This window comes from Thermoascus crustaceus (assembly GCF_041956765.1).
Source record: "Thermoascus crustaceus strain CBS 181.67 unplaced genomic scaffold VTN00scaffold_6, whole genome shotgun sequence".
Lineage (NCBI taxonomy): Eukaryota > Fungi > Ascomycota > Eurotiomycetes > Eurotiales > Thermoascaceae > Thermoascus > Thermoascus crustaceus.
Window position 1 is genome coordinate 64,536 of NW_027192532.1, and position 25,663 is coordinate 90,198.

General features: G+C 50.7%; 7 protein-coding genes and 1 non-coding gene across 8 annotated transcripts; 4 read left to right on the plus strand and 4 right to left on the minus strand.

Moving 5' to 3' along the window:
• Positions 1-5,060: 5,060 nt before the first annotated feature.
• On the plus strand, positions 5,061-7,674 carry VTN00DRAFT_8406 (uncharacterized protein; the record flags this gene model as incomplete). The annotated part of the gene is made up of 4 exons (XM_069435257.1): positions 5,061-5,269; positions 5,338-5,449; positions 5,514-7,543; positions 7,620-7,674. The coding sequence occupies 4 exons, from the start codon at positions 5,061-5,063 to the stop codon at positions 7,672-7,674; spliced, it is 2,406 nt and encodes an 801-aa protein (XP_069285221.1).
• A 1,614-nt stretch (positions 7,675-9,288) lies between these two features.
• On the minus strand, positions 9,289-10,807 carry VTN00DRAFT_8407 (uncharacterized protein; the record flags this gene model as incomplete). The annotated part of the gene is made up of 5 exons (XM_069435258.1): positions 9,289-9,353; positions 9,417-10,238; positions 10,294-10,497; positions 10,558-10,631; positions 10,698-10,807. The coding sequence occupies 5 exons, from the start codon at positions 10,805-10,807 to the stop codon at positions 9,289-9,291; spliced, it is 1,275 nt and encodes a 424-aa protein (XP_069285222.1).
• A 558-nt stretch (positions 10,808-11,365) lies between these two features.
• Positions 11,366-13,926, plus strand: VTN00DRAFT_8408 (uncharacterized protein; the record flags this gene model as incomplete). The annotated part of the gene is made up of 2 exons (XM_069435259.1): positions 11,366-11,622; positions 11,703-13,926. 2 exons carry the CDS (start codon positions 11,366-11,368, stop codon positions 13,924-13,926), a joined length of 2,481 nt encoding a protein of 826 aa, XP_069285223.1.
• Positions 13,927-14,431: 505 nt separating this feature from the next.
• Positions 14,432-16,539, minus strand: VTN00DRAFT_8409 (uncharacterized protein; the record flags this gene model as incomplete). The annotated part of the gene is made up of 2 exons (XM_069435260.1): positions 14,432-16,362; positions 16,494-16,539. 2 exons carry the CDS (start codon positions 16,537-16,539, stop codon positions 14,432-14,434), a joined length of 1,977 nt encoding a protein of 658 aa, XP_069285224.1.
• A 935-nt stretch (positions 16,540-17,474) lies between these two features.
• VTN00DRAFT_8410 (uncharacterized protein) lies at positions 17,475-19,076 on the minus strand (the record flags this gene model as incomplete). The annotated part of the gene is made up of 3 exons (XM_069435262.1): positions 17,475-17,672; positions 17,731-18,514; positions 18,583-19,076. The coding sequence occupies 3 exons, from the start codon at positions 19,074-19,076 to the stop codon at positions 17,475-17,477; spliced, it is 1,476 nt and encodes a 491-aa protein (XP_069285225.1).
• A 1,149-nt stretch (positions 19,077-20,225) lies between these two features.
• On the plus strand, positions 20,226-20,298 carry VTN00DRAFT_t153. The gene has a single exon. It is a non-coding gene; the product is annotated as a tRNA-Thr (tRNA).
• Positions 20,299-21,168: 870 nt separating this feature from the next.
• VTN00DRAFT_8411 (uncharacterized protein) lies at positions 21,169-22,180 on the plus strand (the record flags this gene model as incomplete). The annotated part of the gene is made up of 2 exons (XM_069435263.1): positions 21,169-21,633; positions 21,683-22,180. 2 exons carry the CDS (start codon positions 21,169-21,171, stop codon positions 22,178-22,180), a joined length of 963 nt encoding a protein of 320 aa, XP_069285226.1.
• Positions 22,181-23,078: 898 nt separating this feature from the next.
• Positions 23,079-24,826, minus strand: VTN00DRAFT_8412 (uncharacterized protein; the record flags this gene model as incomplete). Its single annotated transcript, XM_069435264.1, has 3 exons — positions 23,079-24,473; positions 24,584-24,715; positions 24,809-24,826. 3 exons carry the CDS (start codon positions 24,824-24,826, stop codon positions 23,079-23,081), a joined length of 1,545 nt encoding a protein of 514 aa, XP_069285227.1.
• Positions 24,827-25,663: the final 837 nt, after the last annotated feature.

Below are 25,663 nucleotides of genomic sequence, written 5' to 3' on the forward strand. Positions count from 1 at the left end.
GGATGCGATGAATTTTCAGACAGGAGAATACTTCCCGCCCTGTACGCCCATTGTGGTGTAAGAAATGTATGGATGTACCGTGGGCGAATATAAGTGGCCAGCAAGCAAGCTGCGGTGGCAGCTTTCGGCTCGACTAGCAGTTGCGTCTCGTACGCAGCTGCTAGAATATTGGGGCTTAAGGACCCGCGAGCTTCAACCTGCCATTCAAGACTTTCAATTTGAAGTTGTTGGTTCAGCGAAGAGATTATATCTTGGTTGGGATTGTTACGGAATCGTGACTGTATTCGGTATAGGGAGCAAAGAAGGTCTTCGGGATGGTTGGTGTCGAATTGCAATGGACGCGCCTGGCAAGATAGTGAGCTTCATACATACAGAGACTTAGGTAGTCTGTGGTTTGGGGTTACCCACTGGCTCTGGAAGGAAGCTTGGTCTGTCCAACGCGGTAGCAAAATGATTCTCCATACAATATATAGAGGAATAGATGCGTTGCATCCTTGTCTCTTGATCCGGAGTATCGTGCCTCCCAATGTCAATTGCCAGGCGAGCAGCAAAACCTATAAGTTGTCCGAAATTCCCCTTTTGGGGATCGAACAAACTATGGAGCGCGAGCAATGTGATTGCCTGAAGCGTGGTGATTGTTATGTCAGCTGTGGCAACGTCAATACACAGGAGGGCCCGCTGATGATATTCATCTGCCAACATGCGATAACCGTCCTGATTAGTGCAATGGCAAGCAATAGAGTATACTGATTCCAAGATGAATTTCTGCCATGGAGCAAGTTCAGTTGCTGGTGCACCATCCGGCAAAAGGAATGGCTGAGATTCATCCAGAAAAGGGTATAGAGGATGGATTTCGGTGAAGTAAGTTTTCAGGAGATATTGGTGGATCTCCCTAGTGATTGTGATCCCACGTCCAACTTCCAGAATTGGAGCATTTGGAACTAATTGAACGGGTCTAGTGTTCAATCCACTGTCATGGACAAGATAACTCTGGGATAAACAAGAATGCTTTCCGATATAGCGACTTGCTCCCTTATGGTGTATCAGGGGCCCTCCAGTTGCTTCTGGCTGCAGCACGGCATTTTCCGGACTCGGAATTGCTGTTTCTCGTATCTCTTTCAGACGATGCAAAAGCGAAGCAATGTATCTGATCCCTATCAACGACAGCTTTCCGCGTAAGTCATGGTGGGTAGGTACATACGATCTGGGTATATTCTCCCTTAACACATGATCAAAGAATATGCATTCAGTCCCGGCTTTCGAGCAGTTTTGGCATGACGGGAGGTGAGTGTCACATCGACGCCTGTTCTGTCGACATCGGCGGCATGCTGGTAAGGATCTCAGAAGCTCGTCCATCATACTCTGGCTTTTAAAGAGCACTTTAAGCCAATGATAGGTGTATTAACCACTTCGCCATGTTTATTGATCAATGAGGGAAACGATGTTGTTCGGTGAGGCTATCCTCCTAGAGGGATCGGCTGATAACCTTAGGTTCCAAGGCCCCGCCGGCTAGGCGTCCGCTTCTTCCCAGTTACTTGTCGCCCCGCCATCTCCACTCCCTTTGTCGATCGGCCTTTATGGAAGCTTAAGATCACTGGAGGGTTCTCATTGAATTCTATCAAAAGCAACTGGATGTACAGTACATACATCTTGCGTACAAGACTCTTGTCCTGCAAGACTTACTAGTCTACCCTGATTGAAGATAGATGAAAAATCAACTGACCTCTCAGCGGTCCGATCGAGAAAGATGATCCTGGTCGCTTGACGACCGAAGTCTACACCAGAATCCAGGATCTGAAAACCGTGCGTGATAGCCTACCGAGAGTCGATCCCGATATCGATAATGTCGACGCCATCCCCACTAAGTACGTATTGGTCAGGGGACCTCCGGGTACAGGAGAGAATCGCAGCTATTGGGCTTAATTAACCCACACCGATCACCCATTGAGTCGCAATCCATATGGCTGCTGGAGTGGACAACATCATCATGTCTTGATTGCAATATTGGTTATTCTAGAGGACTATTTTCCACCATATTTTATTCCCAGTTCCCCAGAAAAATGGCCAGGGATGTCTTCTCAGATTATGGATCGCTCAGTTTAAAATGAGATGTAAGTGCACGAAGAACGCCAAGGGTTAGACCATACACATCACAAAATAATTAACTAGCGCATTAAAGATCAGGACTGAATCAAGCGAATGCCACATCCTGTATCTCATAACATAGAGAAGGACCACAGCCTCTGAGTATCTGGTCAGGTTAGCATAGAGAGAAAGAGAGTGTATTTGTGTCAGACTGCGCGAACCTAGTAATCCGAAGGTATGATGATGAAAGCTCTGATTATTCGAATCTGCCTAACTAACTGACTATTTATTCTCATGGACTTAGGGGTTAAGACCTTCCGAATATTTCTTTGTTTAATGATCCCGAGACCTTTCATGGAATATGAAAGGATATAATAAAGGAAAATAGGCAGTCTCGGGTATAGACAGTATGATTCCTTTATGTCAGCCGAATATTACCACTATAACCTAGTGGTAGTTATTCCAAGAAGCCTATGAGCCTAGTCAGCACGCGCCGATACAGGCATCTCGAAGGCCAGAATCCCTGCAATAAAGGAACTATACTGCCTATACCCATGATTGGCTATTATGACCTTGCAATACCCCTTTATATTGCATCGATACATCATTCTTTCGGAATCGCTTGATATATCCATATTCGGAAGGTCTTAACCCCTAATTCCATGAGATAAATAGTCAGTTAGTTAGGTAGATTCAAATAATCAGAGCTTTCATTATCATACCTTCGGATTACTAGGTTCGCGCAGTCTGACATCAAATTACACAATACTAACATGCTACTTATCGATGACGTTGAAATGCAAGCATACGGCGGGTTCTCAAATTTAAGCAACAAAAGCAGGAAGTAAATCCTTGCTAACACAGCATTCGATGTAAGGTGCAACTCACAAATGGGATGGGAGCTGAGTCTTATTCACGGTCCATTGCGATCAGTACTATACGACCTAAAAAAAATAAAAATGGAAAGAAATAACATAAACCAAGAACTAAAATTTTAGCACTAGTGCCAAGTAGTAGTCCACTTGGTAAGGTTATGTATGCCAATCAGGCCGTATAGGAAAGCTAAAGGAATATCCTCGGACACATTGACGATCATAGTCTCGACTCGAGGACACTGCTGCTGGTCGTAGAATGTGGGGGTTGAGAGATCGGTTGATGGCGATGGATTCTTGGGGCTGTATGGAGGGTGTGGAGGCCTCTGGCATCTAATATTATTCGAAATCGTTGACAGGGCCATGGACTTATGAAAGGATCGATCCATCGGTATCTCAAATTTCTCCTCCTCCTCTCGTCCTCCATCTAATCCAGTCTGTAATCTAGATTTTTTTCTCGTCGTTCTCCCTAGAGAAAAAATGCTATGCTCATATTCATATAAGACACTGCTGCCTGCCATGAATGTCATCATTACGTTACGGAAGGAGCATTGGCTTTGTTTTGTACTTAGGTCTCGTCACGTACTTTACCTAGGTAGTTTCTAGCTTTTACACCTACCATAGATCATGCCTATGATGAGCTTCAATATGAATCATGATTCGATTACCTATTCAATTATTCCTTTACTCCTAGCTCCTGTCAGTTGAGAGACCTGAGTTAGCACTATACATAACACATCCATCTCGCAAGATTTTGTCCTAATCCCCCGACAAACGATGAGAACCTCCAAAATATGGCTAGCAGCAACTATGACTATCAGTACCCGCCTCTCCTGAAATTGTACAAAATTCCTCAGCGTTATCAACATCAGTTCGAAAGATTCGGCAAATTGAGAGACTTTCTCGAGATTGCTGAACATAAGTTTTGAAATGAGAATGGCAAACAATACGTTGCTGTGAGAAATTTTCCTGAGGCTGATTTCAACTATTTCAACAAACGGAAGAAATATATTCCACCTCTCCGCTACTTGTACAACGAAGTTGAAAAGGTGATGATCGTCGAATTGGCGACGGGTGCTGATCATGAATTGCCGGGTTTGAACTTCCACAATTCCCTGGAACTGAAGTTTCATTCGCTTGGCTTCGACACGCCACTCGATCCAATTAGCAAGGCTTTATATCAAGGAACTAGAAGGCGAAAGCAGCCTGACGCAGGTTACCTTCCACTGACAAGAATTCGAAATGATGCTCCTACATTCGTCATTGAATGCGGTCTCTCTGAGAGTACGGCTCAACTGCGGCTTGATGCGTGGTTCTGGCTGATGCAGACGAACCAACGCACAAAACTTGTGCTTCTGATCAAGACCAAGAAAATAAGGGATAAAATCGTATTCGAACGATGGCAGTTAGCTTCGCGTCCTAATCTTAGACCTCGACAACGGAACACTCCGGCGGCGACGCCAGTATGTCAGCAAACCGTCACCCTATATCCAAATGGTACTGTGAATGGTGCGCCCCTAATCCTTCCTGTCGATCCCATCTTCGACGTGGTTCCTACCGGAATGCCAAATACTGAACTTTCCTTTTCAACACAAGAGTTATTGGCGGTAGCGAAGGTATTTTGGAGAATTTGCTAATAGTTATTGCAAATGTAGACTAGAGGACTACTGGAAAATTAAATCGGATAGATTGAGTCTTTCAATTGAACAGCATTCATCCGACGCTGACCTGGAGGGACCTAGACAAAGCTTGGGACTGTGCTCATCCATTATGAGGATTTATACATCCGGCTGTTCTATTTCTTGGCAGGGTTAAATATTGGTCAGTGCAACCATATAATCAAAGCACTTGTTACGGTGAACCAGTTGCCATTATCAGAAATAGCATAAGGAATGGTAATCAAATACCAATTGGCAATGCCCTGCATGATACTGTTGCAAAGGAAGACGGCTGACTGGCCGACTCGGCAGGGCTAACGGGGAGCGCTGCACGTGACGTGTTCCTGGCTCCCCGAACTTTTTTTCGGAGTCGGGGACAAAACGAGCAGGATACAGGATCCAACAGCCTCACACTCCCCGAATTCCCCGTGGGTAGACGACAATCATGAGGGCCCATTCTGTTATCCGGTCGCAGGTCCGTGCCTTTTCGGGCTTGACCAGATTCCCAACTCGACTGCAAGCTCAGACCTACCTCCGCCAACGGTGCACGTCCGCCGCAGCCCTCCGTTCCCCCGCTGCTGGGTCCGCGTATCGACTCCCGCTGAACAGATCATGGGAGCAGAGAAGGAACGCCTCTGCCGCGGCTGCTGAGGTGTAAGGATATCCTTGGGCTTAATCCCTTATCGAGGGGTATTTCAATTGCTGATAACCTTATCAAACAGCCTGTCAAAGGCCGCTGCAGACCCGGAGGGTCTTTCGCAGGAGGCTATCATCGACAACCTTGACCCCGCCGAGGCGGCACGGTTGTCCAAAGTCCGAAACATTGGTATCGCGGTAAGATCTTCTCAGCGCCAGATTTAGTGTCCGATTGTGGAAATTCTGACCTTTTCACGACCAGGCGCATATCGACAGTGGTAAAACGACATGTACCGAGCGAGTCCTTTTCTACACCGGTCGTATCAAGGCGATTCACGAAGTCCGCGGTCGAGACAATGTTGGAGCGAAGATGGACTCCATGGAGCTGGAGCGTGAAAAGGGTATCACTATCCAGTCCGCTGCCACTTTCTGTGACTGGGTCAAGAAAGACAAGGATGGCAAGGACGAGACCTACCACATCAACTTGATCGACACCCCGGGACACATCGATTTCACGATCGAGGTAGAACGAGCGCTGCGCGTTCTTGACGGAGCGGTCATGATTCTCTGTGCCGTGTCTGGTGTCCAGTCACAGACGATGACTGTCGACAGGCAGATGAGACGATACAATGTCCCTCGAATTTCCTTCATCAACAAGATGGACCGTATGGGTGCCAATCCCTTCAAAGCAATTGAGCAGATCAACACCAAGCTGAAGATCCCGGCTGCTGCTGTCCAGGTGCCAATCGGTGCCGAGGATGAGTTCGAGGGTGTCGTGGATCTGATCAGGATGAAGGCCATCTACAACGAAGGAAAGAGAGGTGAGATTATCGTCGAGAAAGACGAGATCCCGGAGAAGGTTAAGGCGCTTGCGGAAGAAAAGAGAAAGGTGCTCATCGAGACCCTCGCCGACGTCGATGATGAGATGGCGGAGATCTTCCTGGAGGAGGCTGAGCCCACCGAGGAGCAGATCAAGGCGGCCATTCGCCGCGCTACCATTGGCCTGAAGTTCACACCAGTCTTCATGGGTTCTGCTCTGGCTGATAAGTCCGTGCAACCTATGCTTGATGGTGTCGTCGATTATCTCCCCAACCCGTCAGAAGTGACGAACGTCGCGCTTGACCAGAAGCGCGACGAGGCCAACGTCAAACTTGTTCCTTACAACTCGCTTCCGTTTGTCGGCCTTGCTTTCAAGCTGGAAGAGAGCAACTTCGGCCAGCTCACGTATGTCCGTGTCTACCAGGGCTCGCTCCGCAAGGGTGCCAACGTCTTTAACGCCCGAAGCGGCAAGAAGGTCAAGGTTCCCCGTATTGTCCGGATGCATTCCAACGAAATGGAGGAAGTCCAGGAGATCGGTGCTGGTGAAATCTGTGCCGTGTTCGGCGTCGACTGTGCCTCTGGTGACACGTTCACCGACGGTCAGCTCGCGTACAGCATGTCGTCTATGTACGTTCCGGAGCCTGTTATCTCGCTCTCGATCAAACCCAAGAACAACAAAGATGCCGCCAACTTCTCCAAGGCCATGGCTCGTTTCCAGAGAGAAGACCCTACCTTCCGTGTTTCCTACGACACTGAGAGTGAGCAGACTATCATTTCCGGAATGGGTGAGCTGCACCTCGACATCTACGTGGAACGTATGCGCCGTGAATACCGTGTAGACTGTGAGACCGGACAGCCTCAGGTCGCCTACCGTGAGACTATCGGAAAGAGGGTCGAATTCGATCACCTGCTCAAGAAGCAGACCGGAGGTCCTGGTGACTATGCCCGTGTCATTGGCTGGCTGGAGCCCTCTGGCAACCTGGACGAGAACAAGTTCGAGGAGCAAATTGTCGGAGGAAGTATCTCCGAGAAGTTCCTGTTTGCTTGTGAGAAGGGATTCCACCTGGCCTGTGACAAGGGTCCTCTCATCGGGCACAAGGTCCTTGGTACCAAAATGGTTATCAACGATGGTGCTACTCACATGACCGACTCGTCTGAAATGGCCTTCAAGAATGCCACGCAGCAGGCCTTCCGAAAGGCCTTCATGGAGAGTGAGCCAGTGGTCCTTGAGCCTCTCATGAAGACCGTGGTCACCGCCCCCGTAGAATTCCAGGGTGACGTTATCGCGCTCCTGAATAAGCGCAACGCCACTATCAACGACAGTGAAGTTGGTGTCGACGAGTTCACTGTCTACGCCGACTGCAGCTTGAACAGCATGTTCGGCTTCAGTAGCCACCTGCGTGCGGCCACCCAGGGCAAGGGTGAATACACTATGGAATTCAGCCGCTACGAGAAGGCACCTGGACAGCTCCAGTATGTCATCCCCTCCCCACTAACTTTCCCCTCTGCTCTATTATATATTGGTTTTGAAACTGACACATCACTACAGGAAGGAACTTATCCAGAAGTACCTGAAGGCCCAGGCCGACAGGCACAAGAAATAAACAGCCGCACAGTAAAACTCCATAATGATCCAAGGGCAATTCCGCCCGGTAGAAATCAGCAGGCGGGAGCACGAGGTACGGTTCATACTAACGGACAATTTCTAACTCCTTGAGCCCTCTTGTCCGAATGAAATGGCCCGGTGCCTAAATTTGACTCTCCGTCATCATTATCGTCTCCATACCCTATCAATTAACGAACGAGCCCTTTTCTGCCCGTTGTTAGATTCGAGGACGTGTCTTTGTTATCCACCTCCATCATCATCATCATCCGATACCTTACCGTCCCAACGTGTATATTCCATTCCCAAGGCACGCATTCTTTTCCTCCCTTCTAACTAATTCTGCGATTCAACTCATGTAACACCACATAGATCTTTTCCCCTAGGGCAAAAAAAGACGGGGGAAACAGGGCTGAGGGCTCCGGACCTGAGGGCGGGAGGGAAAACAAAAGCAAAATCTAACCTAAAACTCTGAGCTGGCACTCTCGTATCAGATACCACGTACGGAAACGGTCTCAAATCATATCACACTAAAAAAGAAAAAATGGGATCTACCAGGATGTGTAAAAATGGTTGGATATGGTCTTTCTTTCTTTCTTTTTTTTCTGTTCCTCTCTGTCTTTATATTTGATTATCATTAATTATGTTGGACAACGCTCCTCCCCACTCATGGATAGAATTAACTCAGAGAAAGAATTGAGTTACGATGTTATGTTTTTATGAAATCAATAAAATTATCCTCTGGTTCTCGTTCTTCGGATAAGTAAAATAAGTTGTTCTTGGTTTCTACCTCCTTTACCACGGCTATACGGCTGTCTATCTATTTGGTTTGGACTCTGGTCCTATAGTTTATGGTTGCAGCTAAGGCCGGCATTCTAGCTCTAGTGTAAGATGGCTGAAAGCCAGGTAGGTAGATACACACCTTGGTCTGTATGTAGGTAGTGGGTAGGTGCGTATTGATATGAAAGAGAAACATGAAATGGATGGACTGACTGATCTATCTACCGAGATTGTCTCTTTTTTAATTGAATTTTTTGTTGCGAAGCAGGGAAGGTTATGCTCATATAGGTGCTCTACTTGCGGTGACAAGACAGTATATTGACTGTAGGTTGCGAACCTAGCATCCTTGCATATTGTGTATGGATGTCTCTACTTTTTCTAGCTACATAACACATGGCAATTATCTATTGTGCTATCACGTGGTGTGCTGATCACATTAGCTTAGTATGCATACTTTGCATCCTCACTGCGCTCGGATGCTCGTAGCTGTCGCAGTTCTCAACATTTTTTTTCTATTCTCTTTTGTTCGAGCTCAAGCGCTGACGCTCCATAGAAAGGTAATAAGTCCAAAAAAGAACGGTCTTTGCTTCGTTCCCTTCGTTTCCTTCGTTGATTCGTTCGCTTATCCGCAACGTAATCTCTGTCTCTATATGCGAAGTGCGCTGCCTTGGAAATGGTTGCTAGTGTTCTGGATGGGGAAAATGTTGCATAACATTCATGAGGATCAATGGATAAATGAGGGGACTGGTTAAAATCCCACTTTAACAAAAGATGAAAGCGATAGACGGTTAACGGGATCAAGTAGATTGAGCGAAGGAGTGGTGCATTGGAATGTTTACTCTTCGAACGCCCGCAGAACTGCAAGCGCAGCGGCTGAGTATGTCGCGATGCGGTTGTGGCCTGTGAATTGTCAGTCCGATTCACCTTGAATAATGATCGTTCTATGGTTCATGCGTTACGTACCGCCATATCCAACCCTCTCCCATCTGACCTTCTTCACCCTCTTCTTGCCCGTAGCATCTGTAGGATCACCGGGGACTTCCTTCTCCCAGATCTTAATCTCCGTCAGTCCGTTCTCGGATCTCCGCTCGTGGACGATCCGTCCCGAAGTGTCGTTGTACTTCTCCCCGCTGGCGGACAGCCACACGCGCCGGCCCTCGTACCACGGGATCTCATGGTCGTCTCTGGCGTGGATAATCGCCAGATCGAGCTCCTTGTCCGCGTAGGCGGCATCAGAAGCGTCTTTAGCAGTGGGACCAACGCCCGTCAGCCGCGCAACTCGCGCAGCCGTGTCCCACCGGTCGAGAATCTTGTCCACGACGTACTTCTTCACGCGGGGGTATCCGATCAGTGGGGACAGGATGGGTGGGGTGAGGCCCTTGAAGCTGTACGATTCGATCAGGGTGGGAAGGTTACTGAATGATGCGAGGAGGATCACGCCGGCAAATGGTTCAGGATCCTTGATCGCTGGCTGGGCGGCGGAGGGATCAGGGGAGCCGAAGGCGAATCGCTCCGCCACTGCTGCCGCGACGGCCGTTCCGAGACTCTGGCCCACGATGACAATCCGAGACAGCGGGATGTTCAGGGGCGGGGAGGTCAGGTAGTTGATGAGCGTTACGCCGTCTGTGATCAGGCCCTCTTCCGTAGGAGAGCCGGTGGACAGTCCGTACCCGCGGTAGTCCATGGCAAAGACGTGGACGGGATCAGCGGGCGTGGAGGTACCGAGGATCATGCGATAGACCTCTGGGCGCACCTCGAAGCCAAGGTGGGCTGCGTTTCCGTGGACTGGGTAGGTTGTCAGACAGGTATAGCAAGAGTATACTATATGGAGTAAACTCACAGCTTACGACTACTCTGGCATTGGGGTCTTCGGCCAAGAGCTTGAAGGCCACCGTCTGTGTGACATCTTCTGCTGGACCCGGGGGGGTTTTGGAGTTCAACAGCGCATCCTCATGTTCCCGACAGAGGTGAATTGGCAGGATATGCCACGCGTAGAGCGTCTCGTTGTCCGGCGTCTTCAGATTGAATGGCTGCACCTGCGTTTCTGTCTTGAATTAACATGGCATGTCATAAGCTGCAGAGTGCTTTAAAAGTACAGACGTACTCAGAAAACCAAAATTCTCCACGTCGTTGACATCCTGCCAGAGGGTCGGATTGAGTTTATGGGCGTAGAGAGCACTGTGAGACAAAGGATTATCACCTGCCTCGGAGCCAATTTACAAGTAGCAATGCAGGGTTACATACGCACGCTGGATATCCGGAAAGGTCAATAGGTATATGATGGTTACGTATGCGAGGCCAGCAGCGGCCAAAGACCAGTAGGCCTTTTTGAAGATGGATTGGAGCTCGACCATGGCTGGGGTTCCCTACGGTGGCGTAAGCACAAATACCGCATTGAATATCTTTAGAAAGAGGAATTAAAGAGCATAGGAAATAGAACAAAGAAAAACAAAAGGAGAGACAAATAAAAATGAATAAGCACAGTGGACCAAGTCACTCGACTGAGGATGTTGATGCTGACCAAAGCATGAGGTCAACAATGCCTTTGGAACCTCGGTTACGCGCAGTAGGAGCTGCACGAGTAAACAATCCCAAGCTGCAAATACACCTCTAGATAGCATTTACAAGTGAAGAAACAGAATGCCACATATTAATAATGAGGGAATGGACAGGGTTCCTTACCAGACCGAGTGATATCACAGCGAGCGGTGGAGGATGGAGGAGCGAACGGGCCGCGCGGAGCTGGAGCTGCCCGAGCTCCTTTCAAAAGATTTCGCTCCGCCCGCGCTCTCTCCGCCGCTCGACCTGCTGCTCCACAATCCGACCCCATCGACGCTCTGCGCCCCGAGGATGGTTTATCATCGATTTGACCATCGCGATTCTCAAAGATAACCTACTGCTGGCTCTCTACCATGGTGGAGAAGCGAAAGCTGCCCGCGCGCGAGCGTCGCGAACCCGCCGCGAAGAAACGGGTCTCCGAAGCTACTCCGCAGCCTCAGCCTGCGCCCAAGAAGAAGGCATCGACGCCTGTCGTCCTCCCCCCTCCGACTCCAGAGCCTGTCGAAGAGCCTTTGCCGACAAAGATCAAGGATGGGGAGGCTCTGCCAACGGTCCGCAAGGCGCAGCCGTCAAATCTGTCGGCAAGGGAGTACCAGTCGATCGCAGAAAGGTGCGATATTACCCTCCGTCCTCTTGAGGTCTTTCTGTGAAAGAGACTTTAGAGAAACTGACTTACTCTTCTCTCTACAGTGCGGTACTTCTAGCTTCCTTGGAACGCTCCAAGAAGAAGTGGCTGAGTGATGGCATATTCGAGCGATATTGGACGAAGCCGAAGAAGACCAAGAAGGAGCAGATTGAAGGGAAGAATCCACCGAAGGACTCGATGAGCAAAGTCGGACCATGCCATATTGTCATCGAGCCTCACCACTTTGATGCCATGCTGTATACTGTTAAGGATCCAAATGCGCAACCGCCGATTCAATATGCGCCTCCGCAGCGGCCGATGGTGCACTACGGCCCTCCGAACACCTTCTGTCAGTACCAGCCATATCCGCCTCCGAATCAGATGCGTCATCCTCCTCCGTATAATCCTAACCATCCTCCTCCTCATCATGGCTATGATCAGAGAGGTCCGCCGTCTGCACATCCACCTCCCCCACAACCTAGGCCTCCACAGCCTCCGCCAGCGCAAAGGCCCCAGCCTTCACAACAGCCTCCCCAACATCCTCCACAGCCTCCTGCGCAACCTCCCAAACCGAGTCCGGATCCAGTTATTCAGATGCTTGCTACAAGGGCCGCTTCGAATCCGGAGTTAAAAGCTTTGATGAGGGTGGTGGCGTCCAGCAAGGCCTCGCAGGAGCAGTTGCGGGCCTTCCAGGCGCATATAGACGAGCTCAATGCGATTATAAGACAAAGAGAGCAGCAGCAACAGCAGCAGAATCAATATCAACAGCAACAACCACAGCAGCACCATACTCAGCAGCAAGCTCAACATGAACAACAGCCGCAGCCGCAGCCTCAGCGACAAGAGCCTGTACATCAGAGTCGACCTGCTACTCCAAGTCATACTCAAGCACCAAGTCCAGCGCCCCAGGCTCCAAATGGCACTGCTCAGGCTGCGAACGGTACTCCTCACGGTCCTCCCCAGACACCGAACGGCACCCCTCAGACTCCAAACGGCGCTCCTCAAACCCCTAACGATACTCCTCAGGTCAAAAAAGAACCTGAACCTCCTGCCTCTACGCCTGCACCGCCAACGGAGTCTGCTCGTCCATCTGGGTCTGGTCCTCATATGACTCCCGGTCCTCCTCCAGGGCCGAATGCCAACGCTGGGCAACCAAGTCCTGCGCCACGACCTCTTCCTCCTCCAAATCAACAGCCTCCAAACCTTCCACCACAACAAGCTCCACCACGACCTGGCCCACCTCAATATCCGCCCTACCAACAACCCCCCTATCAAGCTCCTGCGCCTCCAATTCGGTCCCGTCCGCCGCAGTACGGTCCTCCAAACACCTACTATCATCCGCCTGCTGCTCCACCACCTCCAAAACCAAATTACAAGTCAGTAGTCTTTGAATTCACCTCCCCATTGACGCCGTATGGCAGCAGCACGTCGGGCCATGCGGGTTCCGGAGATCGTTACCTCTTCCCTGAATACTCCATTTTGGAGTTCCTCCCTGGAGGAAATACGGTTATAGCCTCATTCCTGGTTATAAGGAAGGTGGACCCCAACGCTCCATTCCCTATTGAAGCTGCGGGTGAGGGCAGCTCAAGAGGCAGGGGAAAGACCACTTCCAGGTCTAAAAAGGCCGACAAAGACAAAGAGAAGGACAAGGACAAACCCGGAGCCCAAGGAGCTTCCAGCACGGGCACCCCTTCCGCTACACCTGCTCCTTCTGAGAAGGGCCAGAACAAGGAGAAGGAGAAGGACAAGGAGTCCAAAGATGAAAAGGACAAGGCCACCACCGATTCAGCACCAGCGCCAGGAGCAGACGGCAGAAAGGATGAGGACAAGGACAAATCCAAAGACAAAGATAAGGAAAAAGACAAGCCCAAACTAAAAGAGTACTACCAACCCGTCACCATCCGCATCTACAGCGCCAATGCCAAAGTCCTCGAGCCCTTATCCCGCGTCGTCAAACCCCCCGACGAAGTCCGCAAGTACATGGAAGAAGTCATGGACCGGGCGGAGCGCGCTCCGGAGGGCTTCCTTGCACTGAGACTCCCCAGGGAAGAAGGGGACGCCGAGGGGAACGAAGCCGATGATAAAAACAAAGAGAATAACAACGTTACTACGCAGGCCGCTGGGACTGCTAACGCCCGGAGCCGGAGTCGGAGCAAAGGCCGCGTTGGCACTGATGACGTCGATTCAGGAGTTGAGAATAACCCTGGTGCTGCTGATGAGGAGGAAGAAGAGGAGGAGTTGAAGGATTTCTATGATCCGCCTAGTGGGCTTGTGCCGTTGGGGGTGTGATCTCTGTCATGCTGGTGAGGTTCAGTCAAGCCGGCACAGTTACGGCATTGTGTTTGGTTTTTTTTTGGGCGACTCTCACCAATCTGGGTTATTTTTCTTGAATGCTACATGTATGTACAGTATACCACTTAAATTCTATTTGGGGGGAATTAACGAGGTGTATACGATAGTATGTACCTATGGTATCGTTTTGGATGAATGATGTGATCAACTACTAGACAGACATACCTAATGTAGACCAAGGACCCTATCAAAAAGGGCTTCTTTACAATACTGAAGACTCCCGAAGCTACCTGACTTTCTTGGTAAAAAGAAAGGAAACGTCAACAGATGTTCCTCGATCATGATCATTCAGTAAGGACCAATAGATAAATACAACGCCATTCAATCCATCCCATCCCATCCCTACCGTGCACACATAACTACCTTACCATTCCAATCTACTCAAACAATTAATAGTCGAAACCAAAATAAACCAAACCAACTAAATAAGAGTAATTTAAAATCAAACACTCCCCCCACTCCTCCCACCTGCCGTCCCATCACCCACAATCCCCGCCATCTCCAACAACGCCCTCGCGGTCTGCATGTCTGCCCCACCACCTCCAACCTTCAGATTGATATTCCGTCTCCTCTCCGCCTCGCGGGCCTCGAAGTTCCATTTCGCGCGCTGCGCGGAAATAGCATCTGCAGCTCCTCCCTGAGTCGGGTCCGATGATTCCAGAGCAGGGGGAGGGATCAGGCCCCATATTTCGAGGTTGTAGATATTTATCTTTGTTACTGGTGGGAGAGCGGTAGGTGGGGCAGGGGGGAGGAAGACGCCCTGTGTGTTTTGGGAGATGTGTAACTGGGCAGTTTCTAACGCGGCGTCGATAAGGAGGCTGCCTCCCCCCGCGGTGTCGGGGACGGGTTGGGGCTGTTTGTTTCGTGAGGAAGGAGGGATGTGGCAGCCAATTCCGATGCCAGTGGTTGTGGAGAAGAATGTTTCGGGGGTGGAGGGTCTGTTGTGCATCGATGGGGAGGGGTTGCCTCGGAGGAGGGTGTGCGTGGGAGAGAGTTGGAAGAGGGAGGGGAGGGTTGATGGGTTGGAGGAGGAGAGGGTATAAGTTGATGTGGTTTTCTTCCACGATCGAGGGAGATAGGCGCCTATGGTGATTAATTTCTCGTCTGATTCTTCTCCTTCAGGGACGCCCTGCAGCAGGAGTAAGGCAGTAGCGTCCCACGTGAGGACGTGGTGCGAAAAGGAGGTCAAGGATTCTCCATGGGCGGCAGTTGAGAAGACCGGATGCAAGCGTGTCCCGCTGCGGAAGAGGTTCGGGTCCGGATATGAGACAGGGAGGAAGAAAGAGAGATGGGACAGGACGCTTGGGTTCAGGATTGCGGTTTCGAAACTGCCGGACATCATGACTGGAGACGGCGGTGGAGAAGGAATCTCTGGTTCCTTCTCAGTCGGAAGTTCATCTGGTGACTCCTCTGCTTGGATTCGTCTCCGGGAGAGATCCAAGTTCTTGCTGAACAGGAGATGTTCGAACAGCGACGTCAAGGGATCAAAAAGATAGGGCAGAGAAGCAGAGACCGTCTTGGCGAAGGTCTTGTAGCTGATTCCACCGACCGTCTCATCTGGGTTGAAAGCCGCTAGGATACTGTCTGCTTCGTTGCTGATCGCCTTCATGCGCTCCGGACCTGTATCTGATGTGTACTTGGACACAGACTCTAGGGGCTTCAACGGAGCGATGACAAGCAGCAACATCAGAAGGCGACGGAATGTATCGACAGAGATCCTTGCTTCGTACACGGCATGATCGATGCGGTGATCATGCTTGAAGACCTCAATGGCATCCAGCGATTCCAGCGCTGCGAGGGCAAGATCATCATCGTCATCCTCGTAGTCCTCATCATTCGCAGGCTCGTCGATAGCAAAGCCCGCAACATGCGAACGTGCCTGCGTCTCAACGTATTCGTGTTCATCTGCTTCGTTTGCCGCATCCTCTTTCTTCTCGCGGCTACCAATACCCTTCCTCCCGATATCTGCCAGACTCCCAAACAGCAGTTTGATCCTATCTCTGTGACCCCTCCTCAGTACCTTCCCATACCGCTCCGTCAGGAGCACCACCACTTTCACCATCGCCTCGAACGTCAACACACTGGGCGCCAAGGTAGTCTGGAAGGGAAACGCCCCGAGATACGACAGCATCCGGAAGATGACGGGCCCGGCGTCGAGGGGAGAGGCGTGGTCAGCACCACCACCGCTGCTGCCCTCAGAGGAACCCACTCCATCCGGTATACCCAGGAAATCGGAGAGGATCTTCTCGTTCCAGTACCGGATGCCGCCGTTATCGAGTGCGCGACTGAAGAAGTTATCTTTGAAGTGGGTCAGCTCGAGCGGGGTGAAGCATTTTGTTGCGAAGCGTTCCGCGAGGAGGTAGCTCAGTTCCTCTGTTGAGAGGTTTGTCAGTGGACATGATCACGAAAAGCTTGATAATATCAAAAGCACGGTGGTAAAGAGATCTCCAGCCAGGAGACACAAAGTCACTGAATGCTGTGACTCTCCGGAATGATCAACTAACCTGGCGATGCATTGCTCGCAGCATCGGATGACTGCGCAATACCCATTCTCAAATCAATGGCCAGTAAACAAGTATCAAAACTAAAAATGTAATAGAGTAGACAGTACAGTCCGTATGACCGACTGTACTCTTATCAAAAGTATCAGTTGGCGTAGGTAAGTAGTCTTGCAACGTCGATCGTTGTCGTTATCTTATCCACTTGTGCAATTGCGAACGTAGAAAAAGTCTATTCATCGCAAAAAAAGATGCAGCGGGGTTATAAAAAAACATCCGAAGCAGGATTTAATAATTTCCGTCTTTTGTATAGCCCATCGATCGTCGGATCATAGATATATCGATCGTCGAACTGGAGACGTCACCGGTTCACCGTCACCGTCCAGGAACGAGAGGCGGGGCAGCCCCTTCTTATCACCACAAAACAGCAGATAAGAGAGATGCAGGTTTCGTTTGCAATCGTCTCCTGGATTGTCAATGGAGAAATCTGATTGATATTTTTCAGAACCGCAGGAAGAAGAGTCGCTAGAAGAAAGGCTTATCAAGGGAAGATCGACTGGAGCCTAGAAGCTGCGCGGCGCAGTCCGAGTGGATCGTCTTTCCCCGCGCCCGCCGCTTCTAGGCCGGCCGGATGGCTTGCCGCTTAGGGTAAGCTGCTGGAATGCTGCGTTACCATGTATACGGGCTCGTTCGGTGCTACAAGATACAAGTCTATGGAGCTACTGTCAGAAATTGACGTTAAACCATAATGTAGGTATTTATCCCATTGGAGCAAGTGAAAAGACTAGAGTTTATAATTTCACATCATGGTTTTTTCCTGCAGGGTATTCATTACTGGGTTATTTTTATCTAACCGTCCCGAGATAGTAACGCAGGAATGCTTGGGTAAAACCGGACTCCAACGATGGATCCCACCGACCAATTTCTCTACAGTAGGCGTCAGGGCGTCTCATCATGCCTCGTTTCCAACCTGCACTGGGGCTATCTCTACAGAAGGACGACCCCGACTCCTCCCCTCTTCTTCTCATCCGGCAGGTTCTTCTCGTTCACGCCGCCCGCAATCGGAGCGGTGCGGTAGTTGAACAGGTAGTAGTGCAGCTGGCCGTCGCCAGCACCGAACTTGAGCTGTTCGAGGAACAGCGGGTTATCGTGGAGAGTGAGCGCGTTGAAGACGTCGAAGTGGGCCTGTTGTCAGTCAATAAATGTGTTGATTTCAATCACACTGTGGTTTGAGGATGCTGACCTTCTTAGCGAGAATGAGAGCGTCGTTGATCAGCATGAGCAATCGCTCCTTCAGACCTTTCTCATTCTCCGCAAACGCGGCCTCGGTCGCATAGTAATACAGGTACGCGGCACGGACGTTATTGTGCTTGGGGTTCTGGATGACGGTGGATTCGAGGGAATAGAACGAGACGTAGTCGGTGATCTTCTGCGTGCTGGGGTCCTCCACGACATACGACCAGACGACCTGCTCCTCACCGGTCCCTTCCTTGTGCAGGAGCCAGTGGTCAACCTCTTCTCTGGTAAAGGCCTGGTTTAGGTCAAACCGCTTCAGGTACCGTTCCAGGAGATCGTAGACAGCGTCAACGTCCTTGGCCTGCATGGGCCGGAGCCCGGGGGTCGAGGTGTGGCTCGGGAGGTGATTCTTGGTGATCTGGCGCGCCTTGGTCGAGCCTTGTGGGAGGGGTGAGAATCCAACCTCGTACAGCTTCAGCCAGTCCAGAGGACGGTGGTAGTACCGACACGAGCTGACGGGCTTGGGCAGGACGACACCTGCGGTGTAGATGGCCTGGTAGATGCCGTTGAGGTAGCAGCGGCGGGTGATCTCCTTGATGAGCACGGGCGCCAGACGCTTCGACCGTAGCTTCTTGTGTATGCAGAGGAAGTTGATCTCTATGACCCTCAGTTTCTGGTCGCGGACACGGATCTCCGTGGGGACACCGCAGATGGATGCGACGAGTTTCTGAGACTTGGAGGCGCGGACGCCGACGTGCCATTCTTTCCTCCAGCCGGGAGATTTCAACGCCCTGTATTTTTTTTTTATCAGCACATAGATAAGACACATGGAGAGACTCCAACAGGCAGCAGGACATACCAGTTGAGAAACGACTTCGAATAGTTGAACCGGAACATGGCATTGTCGTCCTCCACATAGTGGCCCTTCAGCAGGTCATACAGCTCCTGCAGCTCCTTCGGATCCGTCAGGTCGAGCGTCGTCCACTCGAAGCCATCCAGCAATGGATCCGGCTCCTTGGACACCTCGTCCGGGTTGATGACCTTGATGGGGCCCTGCACGAGCTCGCCCTTGTCGTCGAACCGCGGCACCGGCTGCGTGCTCCAGAACTTGTAGTTCGACATGTCCTTCTGGTTCTTCTGCCCGACCGTCAGACCCGCCAGGAGCTCCGCGATGTTCATCTTGCGCAGCGCCTCGGCCGCCCTCTCCTTGTCCGCCTCATCCTTAGACTTCTCGGCGGGCTTCTTGCCCTCGGTGGTGTTGCTGTCGGCGGCGGGCTGTTGCGCAGCGTTGTCCGCCGCAGCGGAGGAGGAGGTCTCGTCGACCTTGCCCTTGAGTTCCTTGGATTCTGACATGGCCACAGCGAGCGTGAACGAGGCGAGAAAGATACCGTGGCCGGTTGCGGAGTGTTTTGCACGCAGCTGACTTCTTACCTTGGATCCGCCGATGCCTTAGTGCCCCACGGCGGCGGGGGCGGCGGGGGGCCCCGATGGCGGCGTCGCGACAACGCTGTTCCGGCGCAACAACGTCTATCATGAATCGACTATATTTTTGATATATGGAGATCATCTTAGTAGAGATAGCGTACATTAAGGTAATAGTGCCCTTCCACTTTTGAAGGTAGTCCTTCTTAGTAAGAGACTACTACTAGTTTGTTATCTGTCTCGTTCAGGTTAGTTCCTTTGCCTAGGTGCCCGGGCAAGGGAACGGCGAGCAGAAGCACACTGGCGACGCACTGCGAGGGATACTGCGCAAGTGGTATAAGCGGGAGGCATGTTACACGCCGGGCAGGGGACTGCTCACTAGAACCAGCATAATGAGGTCTCTATGTGATATGGTACTCATATAGTATTCATAATGATGTGATAGGGCAACCCTAAGTGTACCTTGTAGTCCAGTCCCTCTGGATTAGAAGACCTGTAGACCGTTCAATTCAATTTCTATAGGTATCTATCGTCTGTGTCTTTCTCATGGCCGGTATATCACCACATTCTTGGCTATCAGATCCCTTCTTACCTTTGTCTAGGTATGTAGACAGGAAAAGAAAGAAGCTTTCACGGCTTATAGTAAGGTTGTTATACCAGGTAGAATCTGGTATTTACCTCTTAGTTTCCTTGGAAGGCAGAACCAGCAGAACGAGACTTTTAGGCAATCTACCCATGTCAACTCGTAATGATGTCACCGGGCAACCTCCACTATATCTGCGGCCCGGCCCTCCTCCTAGCTCTTGTACCCTCTGTTTTTCTTTTTTTTTTTTTTCTATACCACCAACATCTCGTTTGGCCCCTTCTTCTTCTACCTTTCATCAACCTAGGTAAAAAGAAGGCCTTCACTGGTTGCACTTCACTCTACTTTATCATTAATAATATGTTAAAATTTCATCCTACAAACCCATCGCCACCCCGTCCACACAAACTCCTGTTGTGCACACGGCATTCATCATCAGAAAGTCCGGTTTAAGTCAGATGATTTTTTAAATGCAAACCGGACAAACCACAACAAAAGCCCGAGTGGCCAAATGGCTAAGGCGTCACACTTGTAATGTGAAGAGTGCCGGTTCGATTCCGGTCTCGGGCATCCCTGTTTTTATTTTGAATCACGTGACCACTAGATCATGATTGGCTGCAGCAGTATGGCATAGCTCATCATCGTCCCTTCATGAACCCGTTATCTCTTTAGGAAAGTGACCTTCGACCAAAGAAAGGCGTAAGGTCTGCCAAAAAGTCAGATTGAAAAATGGAAGTATTTGTTTTTAGGCAGGCAGGCAAACCGCCGACTGTCAATTCAATTTTCCTTTTCCTCAAGATCAACTTCAATCGCCATGCCACGCGTTTCGAGCTTGGTCGCATTAAGTACCTACTTGCTTACAGCTCCCTCCTATGATACTTCACAGAATCGACGACCATCGACGTAATTAGGCAACCAAGATACATACTCCCCAACGAACAAAATATCCGAAGCAAAACCCGAATCTACCTACCTACATACACTGTAGTACTCTACCTCACTCCAGTAGGTCCGGGCCGGACCGGGCCGGTCATTTCTCTCAGGCGGAACTATTGTTTATTTATTTCCTTATCTCCGGTTCCATTGAACTGTTGTCTTATCTACTACTTCTTCTATGTCAGGACTTACTTTTTTCGATATATACATAGGGTACTTAGGCCCGTCAGCAGAGTGTTGTCTTGAGCCGAGTTAAGTCACTTTCTTAATTCCACTTTCAATATCGAGTCCGTCCTGCACCTCTATTGTATGTATTTATATAAATCGTCCCCTTTCCAACAGTATGCCTTGTAGTGTTTTCTGTTGAAAGTATAAGAGGTAGCAAATCTTGCAAAGAATCTTTTATATTCAACAGTTTCCCAAGGATTTTATCCATCTACACCTACATCTATACTTCTTATACCCCTAAATAAAGCAAGCAACCCAGTAAAACAAAACGCACCAATGTCCACAGCCACCGAGGAGGCTGAGGCCCCAGCCGCCAGCCCACGCCCGCGTATCTTTATCACCGGCGCAACAGGCTACATCGGCCTCGTCGTGACCTCCCACGCCCTCTCCGCGGGCTACACCGTCCACGGCCTCTCGTGCACCCCCTCCGGCGACGCCAAACTCCTCTCCCTCGGCACAGGCGCCACGCCTATCCGCGGGGACCTCACAACCCTGGACGTTCTCCGCCGGGAGAGCGCCGCAGCCGACATCGTCATCCACCTCGCCTACATCCACGACTGGACCATGGACTACGACGAGATCCTCCGCATCGACGCCGCCGCCGTCGACGCGTTAGCGGAACCATTACAGGGCACGGGGAAGCCGCTCGTGATTACCTCCGGTAGTGCCCTGGCTGAGCCCGATTTGGAGGGGAACGAGACGAGCGAGGACGCGCCGATCACGATGAATGAGTTCCCCCCTGTTCAAGCGGATCAGGTCTGAGAGGCACGCGCTGAGTTTCGCTGAAAAGGGTGTCCGAGTCCGTGCCGTTCGGCTACCGCCGTATGTGTACGGCCGCGGAGGCGGGACCGGGTTCGTGGTCCTTCTGACGCAGACGGCTCTGAAGATCGGGGAGTCGCTGTACGTCGATGATGGAAGGGTCCGTACTTTGGACGTCCATGTCGACGATGTCGCGAGACTGTACCTCCTTGTCGCGGAACGGGCAAGGAAGGAGGGGAAGGAGGAGGCAGGCGAGATCTTCAACAGCATGGCGTCGACGACCACCACGACACGGGAGTTGACAGAGGCCATCGGAGCAGTGCTCTGGTTGCCGGTGCGTTCCGTCAGTCGTGACGAGGCGGAGGAGAAATGGGGGAAGTTTCTGGCGACGATTCCCAATTACGAGAATCGGGCGTCGAATCGTCAGGCCGTGGAGCGGTTGGGGTGGGGGCCGAGGGAGGTTGATTTGATCACGGATATTAGGGAGGGGTCGTTTGTAGAGGTAGCGGAGAGATTTGAGAAGGGGTAGAGAGGCATGCTGGTTCCCTGAGAGATGATGTGTATGACAGTAATGACCAGCTCTATAGAATAGTGTATTTTAAGGATATGGACGTACGCTGATGAATCAACGCAAGTCAATTTTTCAAATCACACATTTTCAGTCATCACCGTTTGCACTGCTAATCCATCAGATGAGAAGAGCTAAACAACATAAAAAGAACAAGAGGAGAATATTGTTCGATTCTGAATGCTCTGGAGCTACTTTGATTCAGCTCTGATCGTGTCAGCTAAGCCCTAAGATCTTCTTGCAACTACAGTAGGTTGCCATATCTCTCGGCATTGCCTCCCCCCCGCCCCCGCCTGTCCAAGCAACCTATCTTGCTGCTTTTGCTATATTTTTGATCTGGACTGGCTTTGTCTAGGGTCTGTGACCTATTATGGTATCTGGGCACCCTCCAATAGCTTCAAAATCACATGGGTATAAAATAGAAACCAGGGGAGGGGTGATGAAAGGTATGGTAAGTTACTGTATAAAAAGAGCCTACTTCTTGAGTCTCATAGCACAAGTTCTCCGGAGAATGTGCTACTGTCCAAGTCTCATCCTTCTTTTTCTCGTTATTAGCGCCTTTCAGGGATGATGAGTGAGGTACGCTGCAATAATGTTCTATTCTCTACATTATCAGTGGTCCTGTTGCAGAGCCTAGCAATATTGGATCATCGAACATCCACAATGTTGAATTGTTGCAGAAGACTGCTCATTAACTAGATAAATCCCCAGGTATATAAAACAGGCCTTTTTCTATCCCGTAACATTTATAGATCAAACATGAATTCGAAAATAACGCATCACATCATGCCAGCCGTCTTTGCACGTCCATTCCACTCTATCGTCTCGCATCTATGTTGAAAGATTGAAAAGGAAACTCCTATGACTTCGCAGGCTTCGTTTCAATAACATCGAGGAACCCACCGACAAGGTGCAAGCTGCCTGTGACGAGGGCCATAACGGCTGACTCGTCCCCGGAGACGACACCGCACTCTTTCTCAGCCAGATCGCGGACGAACTCAACCGCCTCCTCGATCGTACTCAGAACCTCAACGTTAGCGCTCGGGTCGATCGTCTTCCACGTCTCCGCGAGCGTCTTCTGCACCTTCAGTTTCTCGACATCGGAAGCGTTCGTGTTGATGCTGACAAGATCTGGTCTGTATCCTGCATCCTTGTAGGTGACATTTGTGCAGAAGACGGCGTGGGTGAAGGGTTTCTCGGAGCCCAGAGCGTCGGAGAGAGTCTGGTGGAGGGCCCGGGCCAGAGCAACGCTGTCGCGCGTTTGCTGGTTGAAGATCAGCACTCGGGGTTTCTTGCTCGCTGCCTCGGCGGAGGAGGAGTTGGCAATGATCTGCGAGGCGAACCACTCCGCTGCGACGCGGATGCTCTCTAGGGTATGTCCTCCGTCGATGTACCAAGAGACGTTCCTCTCGTGTCGGGTGTCACATCGCCCTCCGAGCTGGGTCTCTGCCAGCCCTTTCCGGAACTTCTCAGGTAGAGGTTCTTTCAGGGTATCCTCAGGGATTCCTTCGATTCCACGTTTTCTCAAAAACTCCCCGGCCACTGCGACTGCCAGGGTGGCGTTTGTGTATTGGAAGTCACCCGCAAGACCGAGTTTCAGTCCACCTTTCTTGAGCTCCGGATGGCCATCTGCAACCTGCAGCTCCGTCCCCTTTTCTTCCGCTCTTTTACGCAACACCTCCAGCGCACTCTCCGGCTGGGGAGCCGTAAACGCTTTGGCATTAGGCTTTATAATCCCACCCTTGTGCCACGCGATCTCCTCAATCGTAGACCCCAGAACAGCAACATGGTCAATACCCAAGCTGGTAATCCCAGTCACAGTCGGCTGGACAATGATATTCGTACTGTCGTACTCGCCTCCGATCCCACACTCGATCACGGCGGCATCCACGCCCTCGCTCATGTATGCATGGAACGCCATCAGCGTCAGATAGCGGAAGTAGACCGGCTTCGCGTGCGGATCTTTCGGATCCATTCCCACCGCCCGCGCGGACTCCTCCAGCCGGTCCCATGTCTCGAAGAAGTACCGGGTGAACTGCTCCTCTGAGAGGGGGACGTTGTTGATCTTGATACGTTCACGGGCGAAGCGGAGATGTGGGGAGGTGTAGAGGCCGACCTTATTTATCTTGGACGGTCCCTGGGATGTGGGTGAAGAGAGGTATTGAGCGAGGATGGAAGAGATGAAGGCGGAGGTTGATCCTTTGCCTTTTGTACCGGCGATGTGGACGGGGTTCAAGCGGTTCAATTCATGGGGCTGTTTAGACATTCAAACGTTAGCAGACAACCCTATAAATCCCTAAAGCTCCATGACAATGAAGAATGGAGCTACCGCACTCATGATGAAGGTAAAAGAAGGCCGCGAACCTGATATCCAATTTTCTTACACCACTCGATCATCTCCGGAATCGCCTGCTGGTTCATCCCCTTTCCCGACTTCCTGATCGCATCGACGATTGCAAAATTCGTCTGCAGCGAATTGAGCGCGGCGATCGCATCCTGTCATAAAAAAAATCCAGTGTCAGCAACGACCTGCAGTGCTTTCGCATATATAAACCACGGAGGATGCGCGGGGATGTATGTGGGACAAACCTCGTAAGTACGAGCCATTGTGACCGGACACGAGGAAAAAAGCCGAATCGGATTGTATTTCCGATATATTTGAGGCTTCCAAAGCCCTTGCATGGGCGTCGGACGCTGGTGATAGAGGTCGTGCCCGTCGTCGCTCAACTGCGGGGAGTGCTGGAAGCCCGGAGTTTTCGCATGACTCCGAGCGTCGGGAGCTCTTATCGACCGTCTCACGTGAGCGATAAGGGTTATTATTCTCCGACCAGCCCGGCGAACGCATGTCTACGAGATCCACAAGGAAATCATCTATTGTCTTATACTTTTATCCATATGCCCTAATGACCACTTTTCTTTTTAGGTATCCTCTAAGTCTATTAATCTATGCTCATGGATATTTAGACATTATCAGTGGCTATTTACAACCCCGAATCCCCAATACCTTGGTCGCTTTAAATGGGAAACTGTCTTCAGAATCCACACGTTTCCAGCTTGGGCTCTATTTCCCATCATGCGTTTGAAATTCAGCGTTTAATTGGCCCCTGTCTCCTTGCTGCCGATCTTTGCGGCCTCGTGCAGGCGTGTAACGAGTAGAATGCAGAACAGTTCACGGCTGTAGATCAGGGCTGGAAGGACGATCACAATCTCCAGCAAGCCCAATGAGCCGACAGCTTTGTACAGTCCAGGGTAATGACATCCACTGATCCCCTACACCCGATGGGCAGCATTCGTTGCAGCACAGTACGTCCATAAAATATACATGCTAACAGCCCTTATTTCAAAGTCCCATTTCCCGGAGGTGTGAGGCAGTCCGAGGGCAATTGTGGAGGTGCCGTATTCCACGAACAATAAAAAGATAAGGAATCATGTTTAAATCTAGAA